The following is a 10,837-nucleotide window of genomic DNA, read 5'->3' on the forward strand; positions in this document are numbered from 1 at the left end:
TCCCGAACCCCCCCCCCTGGCTACGGGCATGGGTCTTCAATGGGTACGTGTTCTGATGGATAAAATAAAGGGAAAGAATGAAGAAAGTAAAACAGCAGTGCTACTAGAATAGGAATGAGATCAGTGAGAATTTTTTGTACTCGTGCCAACCTGATGAAATCATTTTAGGGCTAAATTCGATATTCAAACATGCATTAAAGCATCTGAAAGGCTCCGTTATTTCAGTTGATTGAAAAACGGAACATTTACGCGTATTTTAAGGTATGCATTCGTAAAGGCTCCGTTATTATCGTTGACTGAAAAACGGAACATTTACGCGTATTTTAAGGTATGCTTAAACATTTAATTTCATGAAGTAATATTTTACTGCTCACCCCACAGATACTCCCATGGGCCAGGCACCTCTACTGTACGTTGATGACGTCGCACTCTGCCAGAGCATGACGATCGCTCGTTACGTGGCAAGGACAACAGGTGATCGCCCGTTTGAGTCTTTTTTATTTTGTTGAAAAAAAAAAACAACTTTCAGCCATGTAAGGGTTGACCAAGAAGATGTTTAGTCAATTGTCACTTGTGTATCAGGGTCAGATAGTTTCTGCCGTATAAAATTTTCTAACTACGGACAAAATGGACGCTTTAAAGATATATTACCGTGTCTATGTGTGTTTTTCATGGTCTAAAACTCAGGTTGATGACTTTTGACCATTTTTTTCAAACATAATTCCCAAGTACTAGTATTAAGATAGCAGGTGCTATTTATTTATTTATTCATTTGGCTTACAAAGAAGCCAGGGTGTCCCAACTAGTCAAGGACTATTACTAAAGGACACCCTGGGGGGAAAATGAAAACTATTACGTAGACATACATAGAATGCATTTTACAATTTACAAAATACATGCTTAGTGAAATATACAAATTATGTACAATGGTGCAATAATATACATACATTTTAAAAATACAGTAATAGAGTCCTGGTATATACATGGTTGCCGGGGTACAAAAATGCAATATGTATTATTATGTGCAAGTGTTATTACTGGCCTTTGCCCTGTCACCAGGCCTGGCGGGTCGGACTCCTATAGAAGAGGCTACAGCTGACATGATTGTGGACGGGCTGGACGACATGCAGAGGAAACTGGTGGCCATGTTCAATGAGAAGGGCGACGAAAAGAAGGTCAGTTTACCACTCAACTGTCCAGATTATAAATGATGTACCAACTACAATGTACCCAATGCCAGCTCAGAGACCAACAAGAAATAGACATGCCTTCAAGTACCAAAGATATCAACCAAAGATTGGGTTTTTTTCCTAGAACCATCGTAGAGTGTAACTCGCTGCCACGAAATACAGTATACCAAATACAGTAACCAATCTTCACTAAATAGCTTGTGTAATAGGAATGTTTAGAGTTGGATGTGCAAAGGCTAGGTGTAACAAGCCATTCGGTATAACATAGCCAGCTATACAGTAATCGTTAATGAGATACATGTCCGCCATGGATGGCCCATTATTTGGCACACACTGATTTTGCCTGGCCAAAGTACCTAAACCACCATAATATGGGCGTCTTCCAATGACAACTGACTGCCAATGTCTAATTTTCAGGCGGAGCTTCAAAAGGAGTTTGTAGGATCGTTCCTTCCACAGTTTCTTGGCAACTACGAGAAGTTAGCCGGCGCGGAGGGATTCTTCGTTGGTGATTCGGTTCGTAATTAACCTTATTCTGCGTGAAAGAACGATACAAAAACAGATACTACATACACATAAAGAGGAAGTATTTGATGTCAATGTTTAGATCTATATTTGAACCAAACGTTAAGTAATTGTGAACCAGTAACATCTAGCTTCAGTGCACAGTGAACTAGTCATATTAGCAACCATTTCATTCATTACCAACCACTTAAACAAGTGGTTGGTAATGAATGAAAGCCCATTATTGAACGTTTATGCTCCTCCCGATGACTTGCTCTTACAAGCTAAGTACAGGTCACGAATAAAGCAGAAGTAAAAAATTACAGTGAAATCTTACTAAAATTAAAATTATACAGGCCAATGTACAGGTTCAACTTCTTCTCGCTACTAGATATATATACTTAAAGCAGTTATAGACGTATGAACAGATGGAGTCTACGGCAAAAAGCTAGTATCCACTAGCTTTCGTCAGTGAATTCGAACTGTGTATCTTCACGTATTTTCATATCAATCAATCAATAGTTTGTGCTTATAAACCTGCAGTTCTCCTCTAGCTTGAAACGTCTGACCTTTTCCAAAATCATATCCATTTTCTTGAGTAACTGCTTTTTGGCGTATCTTATTACCTGGATGTCTAACCTTCATCGACGTAGATGGAGTCTAGTTTCATAAGCTTCATGAAGAACAGGTGTAAATGAGTATTGTCCTGTCATGTATTTGTCCCCAGTGTTGGTGGCGGTATTTTGCGATTTAAATAAGATTGAGAATGAATACCATTTCGTAGTCGATTGTACGTTATATATTAATGAGAGAGATTTCTTATATTCTTATATAATGGATAAGTTCCCCAGCTTTGCACATTTAAATGAATCAGAAAATTCCTATTTCTTATGAAACTTGACAAACCATGTATCACTAATTCTATATGCTCGTACATCTATAACTGCGTCAAGAAGCGAGAAGAAATCGAACAATGTAAATAGTAGATCACATTAGAATGTATAGTTTAAATATCATTGCTGTATTCTTTTCCTTGTCTATCCATGACCTGTACCTAGCTTGTTAGAGCACCAACGTACAATAAAGGTCTTTCATTCATTAATATAAGTTGACAAAACTTGAGTGTGTCGTCACCACGTCTGGTGATTACATGTTGGAATAAAAAAAAAAAACTTTGCTGTTCTATCCTTTCCATGCTGCTCAGCTGACCTGGGCCGACATCGCGTTCTTCAACCTGATGGGCTGGGTGACGCCCATGGACCCGGCCGTGCTGGGCGGCTTCCCAAACCTGAGCAAAGTCATGGACAACGTGCAGTCCCAGCGGGGAATCGCTAGGTGGCTCAAGGAGCGCCCGCAGACCAAAATGTAGCCGTTGACGTTGCCATGACAACAACTAACTAGAGCTAGTCGTTTGTGAAGACCAAACAGACACTGCACGAAATCCTACCTTAAAGTATCCATAAAGGTATACGCAAGAAGAAACGAAATCTTTTAGCATACTTTAATTTTAGTGAAAAGAATATGGATTTTGTCTAGTGACAGCACAAGATACAAGGAAGGATAACATAGCTTTTTAGTGGATTGCAGTATATGTATTACAGTACATGTATTTCAAGCTAACACCAACTTACACACTTAGATACGAAAGGCTAACCAAATTAGATAGAAAAGTATTTCCTAACAATCTTCCACCAGTGCGGCTATCATGTCTAGCACCCAGTCATTAAAATGACGCGTTTTTGCAAATGCAATGTGTTTTCTTAGATTAATTCCAACAGATACCTTTGCCATAGACTCGTTGTGCATATTAGAATTTAACATTCTACATATCTGAGACTTAAAAGCTTAAATTTATCAGTCCTATGCATTGCATTCCAATACAGGAAACTATACACAATTCCATAATCTATATCGTTCCTGATTCTATCATGGGGACATGCTATTATTCTTCATATATATAACATCGTTAGCAAAAGCGAAACTTGTATATACCCCCGAGACAATTTAATCAGTTATGAGAAATTTAAAACTGTGCCCCAACTCACAGAATTATTCACCGTGGCACAATTTTCGACCAAATCACTGTCTGACCCGAACGCTATGATCACGTGGATTCAGTTGTGACGTCAGTTGTAATGTCACAATGGGTCAAAGTTGGTCGGAAGTCGACATCGTCCCCCGTCTGAAATTTAAACTTTCTCATAATATATTTTGCCAGCGCAGATGAACTTTTATGCTAATTTCTTCAATTGGTACTGTACATAGACTCGTGGTGCTCCAATCCCTCCCTCAGATCTCGCGCGAGTTGGAGGTGGAAGGCGTGCACAGGCATTTCCGGTCCGGGGGCGTAACGTCCCACGTCGAACGCAGTGGACTCCATGCCTCTCTGAACCCCCTCACACACCCTCGTGTCCTCCTGCTGGACCTGATCACTGTCCTTAAGGCTCTGCTCGATAAACTCCGCCAACTGAAATTAAATGTAAATAGGTTAGATGTAGACGTCTGATTTCAGAGTTTAAGAGAACAACTCGATTTCCATGATAGTCTAAACTTGGGAATAACATTACACAATGTCAGGCTTTCACTTTTGAATCAAAGTCACGGTGTAATGTTATTCCCATGATTCAGACTATCAAGGATCTCAAGTCAAAAAGTGAAGTTATAAATTCTACACGATGGTTAAACTACAACGCAACCGCTTTTCTCTCGTATGAGGCTTTGTAATTGAGCTTAAGTCCAACGTTGCATCAGGATTTTGCCTGCTGTTATAGACGGTATATTTTCGGACACAAGATTTGAAAACTATATATAGACGGGATGTCATCCTTAAGTGCGTGAATATTATATTAACGAGACGTTCTGCTGAAGTGCTATGTACAATACATGTACATGACGGGTTTCACACAGGCTCAGTACGTTCTACCGACGTGCCAGTCTACCGTACTACTCTCCAAGCAGAGGTTTGGGTTTTGGGTTATTTGGCATGTTTTTAGACTATTTCTATCGGGGTTTCTTTTTTGCACTGGAATTTTTCTTTCACCCAAAAAAAAAGATAAAAATTCCAGTGCAAAAAAGAAACCCCGATAAAAAAAAAACACCCAAGACCCAAACCTCTGCTTGGAGAGTACTACCGTACCTCTGTCTCGCTCATCTCCTCCGCGAAACTCTCCTTCAGGTAGAAGTCATAGATCATCAGGGAGCGGTCAGGCCCCAGGGGCAGCAGGATGTTGATGTCCAGCCACGGACCGTACCTGTTGACCAGCAGGTTCGGATAGATGCAGGAGTACACCGCCTTTGAGCCGATTCGCTGACGCTTTAAAGTGTTGTCGTTGTCATCTTTACCGATGCACACCTATCACACGTATCGGACGCACAGAGAGAGGAAGATGAGTGAACAAGATCTACATATGATGATGGCAATAAGAAGTTCTTACCATAATTGCATTTTAGACATCAGTACGCCTTGTAATGCTTAGTTATGCTACGTTATGATGTACCTTTGTATATGTAAAGTCATACTACTACTACAGTACTACTACTACTACTACTAGTACCACTACAACTACTACATATCACGCTAAGATAAGCTCAACAGAGACGGGGGGCGCCACGGACTTTCTGCAACCTATGATCCATTGCTCACGGAGTCGTGTGTTATCCGCGTGACGTCATGGAAACGCTGGATTGCTCATTCCTTGACTGGAGTTGTACAGTCGAAAATTTGGGTGAGTCCAATTTTTATCGTACGTGTTGAAAATCACAGTTCAATCTTGTTCATAAGGCTGGGATAGGTTGTCATAACTGAACGTTACGCGCCTAATCATCTCTAGAACAGAGAAGTCCAGGGAACTGGCTAACCTGCATGTTGTAGATGTCTCCCACTTCTGTTCTGAAGGTGCTGAGGTCCAGATTGGATGACAGGTCGCGATGGACGTACTCCAAATGATATCCGCTGTCTGCCGCGTTATCCACGATCAGTTTCCAGTTACATCTGATGACGGGGGCAAATACAACAAAGGTACACCATCCGGACAATTTTACCCTGGTGGGAAAAGGCTGAGCTGGTACTGCCGGCGGCAGATGTGTAGTACTAACCTGAGCTGGTACTGCCGGCGGAAGATGTGTAGTACTAACCTGAGCTGGTACTGCCGGCGGCAGATGTGTAGTACTAACCTGAGCTGGTATTGCCGGCGGCAGATGTGTAGTACTAACCTGAGCTGGTATTGCCGGCGGCAGATGTGTAGTACTAACCTGAGCTGGTACTGCCGGCGGAAGATGTGTAGTACTAACCTGAGCTGGTACTGCCGGCGGTAGATGTATAGTACTAACCTGAGCTGGTATTGCCGGCGGCAGATGTGTAGTACTAACCTGAGCTGGTACTGCCGGCGGCAGATGTGTAGTACTAACCTGAGCTGGTATTGCCGGCGGCAGGTGTGTAGTACTAACCTGAGCTGGTATTGTCGGCGGCAGATGTGTAGTACTAACCTGAGCTGGTATTGCCGGCGGCAGATGTGTAGTACTAACCTGAGCTGGTACTGCCGGCGGCAGATGTGTAGTGCTAACCTGAGCTGGTACTGCCGGCGGAAGATGTGTAGTAATAACCTGAGCTGGTACTGCCAGCGGCAGATGTGTAGTACTAACCTGAGCTGGTACTGCCGGCGGCAGATGTGTAGTACTAACCTGAGCTGGTACTGCCGGCGGCAGATGTGGCGCATGCCGCGGGTGAACCCCATCTCCTCCAGCTCCTGTGCCAGCGGACCCACCTTCTGGTCGAAATCATCTTCGTCCGGCTGAGAAACAAAGCATTGGTGCGTAAACACATCAACATCAAGTTAGAAAGTACGTGTTTACTTTTCATAAGATACAGGTCTTACGCCAATTCCAGAAGGCTACAGAATTTGTCAGCCTTCATTTTGCTTCTTGTCCGTCTAATTTGATTACTAGTACTTTTTATGACAAACATGTACAACTACCGCCACCTTTGGAGAGTTTGGGAACGATAAGTCATTTTCCAGTAAGTGTTGTCTTGAAGGATACGATTGGTCAGACTACGAAAGCACTATAGGAAAAGAACCCCTCCCCCCACCCTCTTCATCTTCAACATGAATTCGGATCTCAGACCTCAATGTGCGATCTTTTGTAAATGTTATTTTAGGATACTGAAGCAACGTAATCTGTTTGCATTCAATCTCCTTTTCCAATCCCATCTTTATCGTGCAAGAGAAACTGCTGTCAAGTGTTATGTGTTGAATAACATATATAAAAGCAGCGAGCGCTACCAGATGCGGAAGTGATTTTCTCGCTCTTGGATTGACTGAACCCAAACATATCCATTACAGCCTACCTAAGGGCCACGTGGAACACAGACACACACACAGACACACACACAAAACAATATAGAAGCGCTTTCATGAATGTGCAACGCTGCATGGTTACTCACATATCCTGCCAGACGAAGGAATACCAATGGACCCCAGGTGCGCACTCCTATGGGCTTCAGCCCGTTTTGTGCTGCCACGAAGTTTTTGATACCCCGAAGTTTTGTTGGCTTCCTCAGCCTACTTATGGCAAGAGAAACAAGATGATAGCCAGTTAGCAATCAAGCGGTAACGTCACACTTTGTTAGCACCTTCCGTCATCGATCGAAAGTCTTAGAAATGTTTAAACTGGTCGGCTTTTTCTAGTATGAGTCTTGTATTTCTTTCTCTTTTCATATTCTCTCAAATCTTTTCTTTGTGGTGTTGGTGTTGAAATAAGTTTTAAACTTGACTGCGTCACCACTTTGTCGCTGTACCTGTGCTTATGTTGATTAAAACAAGAAATGTTTTTAATGGTGGCCAGGGGCCAAGACGGGAATAGCTGATAGTGTGGCGTGAGTGTGATGACGATGTTTGACTCAAATAATTGGCCGCCTTGGTGACTTGAACGGTCTAATACTAATAAGACTGGACTTAGATACACACTACCTATAATTGGTATGTATCCTGAGGTCTTTCTAATGGAGAAGAACTATTTTGTAAAAGTTTAATTGGGTCAATTCTTGTTTCATTCGGCCGGTCTTTCCCCCCTGACACCTGTCTGGTTTTCATTCATGTTGTAATGTATCCGACTCTCGACCATGGATTGAACGAATGCGATACTTAGCGTCGCAACTCAATATCTGAAAATGTGTGTAAGGCCACACCGCCTTAATTCTATGGATGACATCCTCTGAAGACCCCCAAACTAGTGCGCGCGGGCGAATAAAAAAAATCCGGCCAACTTAAAAATGCTACTAAACCACAGGAATACAATCAGTTCTTGAGTCGTGGACCTTCTGTAGCCTGGGTGCCAGGCTTCGTATTGTCGCTAACTACCGTGGACTACCCAGGTTTAGAGCCAGGGCCTCAGTGGACGTGATCTTTTTTTTTTTTTTGGAGGACAGGCGAAAATCAATGCGCGCGTGGATGTCATCCATAAAATTAAGTCAGTGTGGCCTAATAGTCAGAACTAGCGTTGACCTGCCGTCCAGCGCGTATGTCCACCCATGGTAGCAGCAGACGAACTCGCTCGCCTCTCCAGCTTCCCGCCACTCCACGACGTTACCATGGTGACAGCAGACGTTGTAGAAAGCTCTCAGGGTGTTGGACCTGTCGGACGACACTATGAAAGGCTCTCTCCCGATGGTGCCTGTTCAGAGGAGGAAGCGTTGTGAGTGACTTATAAAGAGGCCTCATCAACCTGATCTGAAGAAATGGAAGAGGCAAGATAAAGAAATGGAAGAGTCAAGATGTCTGACAGAAACATCAGCGATGCTAGAAAGGTGTGTGTGTGTTTGTGTGTGTGTTTGTGTGTTACTTTGTGTGTGTGTGTGTGTGTGTGTTTGTGTGTTACTTTGTGTGTGTGTCTGTGTGTTTGTGTGTTACTTTGTGTGTGTGTGTGTGTGTGTGTGTGTGTGTGTGTGTGTGTGTGTGTGTGTGTGTGTGTTGTTGTGCTGGGGGGGGGACATTACGTCTTCCATGGTTTACAAAAGAGAAGTCAAACCCTTCAGACATAGTTTTAGACAAGCTTTAGTTTTAGACAATTACCTTGTGATATTATGAAGATTTTGAAGTTATTTTGTACCCTGTTCAATGTTCTATTTCTTATTTGCAGTTACCTTCCGGGCAGGAATTTGCAATAGACTTATACTTTATTATCACGGCAATAGTGATTACCAGTGAAGAATGCCCCTGGGGTAGAAACTTGGTCCGTCCTTCCTACAGCCACCCAGTTGTTTCTCCACACGGTGTCTGCTTCCAGCTCATGGATCCCAGGATTCCTGTACCTGAAGTGTGTATATACAAGGCCTTTCACTGCACGAAATACTACCTTTAAGTATACCTTAAAGCGTGCGTAAAGGTATACGCAAATGTAGAACCGAAATCTTTACGTATACTTTTATGTGTGCGTCATTTACATTTACGAGGATACATAAATTTGTACTCTCCAAGCAGAGGTTTGGGCTTTGCCTCATTTTTGACGTGTTTTAGGTGTTTTTATCGGGCTTCTTTTTTCCTACCGTCATCGTTACGTCAGCCAAAGGATGTGGCAAATGGTACATGTAGTGGCAAAGGATACTGCCTGGGCAATTTGATACTGTCTTTGCCGCCACCAAAAGATCTGCTTCAATATTAGTACATTTGTGGAATACATGGCGGAAACCATAACAACCAGCCGGCTAGCCACTCTCAGAGTATTGGAAGTAATGTTCGTGAGACGTACCAGCTAGAAGGCGGCGTAAGGGCCTCATGTACGGGAGCATCGAGGGAGAATCGAAGCACTTCGTCGGCGACGGCGGGGTCTATCTTGGTGAAGCGTCGGTCTACCGTCTTGAAACGTCGGTCTGCCGTCTGGAAACGTCGGTCTACCGACTTGAAACGTCGGTCTGCCGTCGTGAAGCATCGGTTTACCGCCGTGAATGGTCGAAAGATCCGGACTCTTGCGGTACCAAGAGATGTTATCAGGCTCGCCATGTTGGTGTTACTGATTGTCTAACCTGGGCAGAGCGATTAAGTATCATTAAGTAGGCGTGTGCATCTTCAGTTAATAATTAACGGTTTTTAACCTCGCAATTCTTTAACATATCGCGCATCGAGATATCGCGCTATGCTTGATACTTGTTAAACTTAATACCGTCCTCAAGGATAGCCTCCTGTGCAGGCCACCGGGCAGGTGTGTACAAACCTTCTCTGGGCGGCTGGTTGCAGGATGCCCGGCAAAAGAACGCGGTCCCTTTCCATTCCTTTCGGAGCATATTCTACAAAAGGCAGTATCAAAACTCTCACCCGCCCGGAGGCCTGCACAGGAGGCTACCTCAAGGACGTCAGAGGACAACGACCTGAACCCGCTGGGGGCACGGACCTGAGTCGGGGCAACATTGCTGCGCCAACTGCAGACCGTCTGTCGTGGACTAGACATGTGATCGACAGATCAGCAGCCGACTGATGCTGATCGATGATCGTTCTTAATATATCCTCAACGTTGACACAATATTGCTACCAAGACACATAGCAAGGTTGTTGGCGTATTTTCAACCCTCAGACTATGGTGCATGGACAAAAAAGTTCAGCATAACACTACCAGCCGAACAAAAAGTTTATACCAGCCACGTTATGATAAATAATAAAATAAGCTACATTTTGGTACATAAAACGAACAGAAAATGTACAAAAACATACCTGAGGGATCGTGGGTTGAAGAGTTCCCGAGTCCTTTTAGTTTGTCTGTACCAAACAAAGACACACCCAAGTGATGGTGAGTTGGAATTTTCTACACCCAACAACAGAAAAACCGGGTCAACAAGAATTCCTTTTATGGAACACAGCAAATTGAGAATTTCGAATTCCACCTTAATCATGCCGCGATTAGCTCCTAATATGCATACTTGTCCTCTCATTATGTTAAGCATTACTTAAGCTATCTAATTACTAAAAACGATGACAATCAGTTATATTTTTAAACTAACTGCACTGCAAGCTGCTAGGGGGCCCACGTCACTTCTTATCTATCCTTACGACATATCATTGAAACCGAAAGTTTTGTTGCAGCACCAAGTAGCTATAGATAACCTCCTTTGCAGTACCGAGGAAAGCTACGATACACCCCACAAATGTACATTATAC

The 10,837-nt window shown here is 43.2% G+C and overlaps 2 protein-coding genes across 2 annotated transcripts in view; one reads left to right on the forward strand and one right to left on the reverse strand.

Moving 5' to 3' along the window:
* Positions 1-3,376, forward strand: part of LOC109485540 (hematopoietic prostaglandin D synthase-like) — a 5,898-nt gene extending 2,522 nt beyond the window's left edge. Inside the window, exons 3-6 of the mRNA XM_019789230.1 lie at positions 382-474; positions 1,060-1,175; positions 1,608-1,706; positions 2,899-3,376. Coding sequence (XP_019644789.1) covers positions 382-474; positions 1,060-1,175; positions 1,608-1,706; positions 2,899-3,063 — 473 coding nt within the window. The 3' untranslated portion in view covers positions 3,064-3,376. The remainder of the gene's footprint in view (positions 1-381; positions 475-1,059; positions 1,176-1,607; positions 1,707-2,898) is intronic.
* Positions 3,377-3,658: 282 nt separating this feature from the next.
* On the reverse strand, positions 3,659-9,708 carry LOC109485538 (choline monooxygenase, chloroplastic-like). The gene is made up of 8 exons (XM_019789229.1): positions 9,438-9,708; positions 8,891-9,000; positions 8,195-8,363; positions 7,135-7,252; positions 6,375-6,484; positions 5,553-5,685; positions 4,831-5,046; positions 3,659-4,161 (listed from the first exon to the last, which is right to left on the reverse strand). Exons 1-8 carry the CDS (start codon positions 9,686-9,688, stop codon positions 3,940-3,942), a joined length of 1,329 nt encoding a protein of 442 aa, XP_019644788.1. The 5' UTR covers positions 9,689-9,708; the 3' UTR covers positions 3,659-3,939.
* Between the last annotated feature and the right edge of the window lie 1,129 nt (positions 9,709-10,837).

Source organism: Branchiostoma belcheri, unplaced genomic scaffold (genome assembly GCF_001625305.1).
Source record: "Branchiostoma belcheri isolate BF01 breed outbred unplaced genomic scaffold, Haploidv18h27 scaffold76, whole genome shotgun sequence".
In the NCBI taxonomy this organism is placed as follows: domain Eukaryota; kingdom Metazoa; phylum Chordata; class Leptocardii; order Amphioxiformes; family Branchiostomatidae; genus Branchiostoma; species Branchiostoma belcheri.

What these genes read in the sequence shown, in the direction of transcription:
- LOC109485538 (XM_019789229.1), bottom strand. Translation starts at nt 9,688, where the DNA reads ATGGCGAGCCTGATAACATCTCTTGGTACCGCAAGAGTCCGGATCTTT. An exon ending in CTTACGCCGCCTTCTAGCTG is followed by an intron (nt 9,001 to 9,437) that starts GTACGTCTCACG and finishes TACACACTTCAG; the next exon opens with GTACAGGAATCCTGGGATCC. An exon ending in GAGACATCTACAACATGCAG is followed by an intron (nt 5,047 to 5,552) that starts GTTAGCCAGTTC and finishes TACGTGTGATAG; the next exon opens with GTGTGCATCGGTAAAGATGA.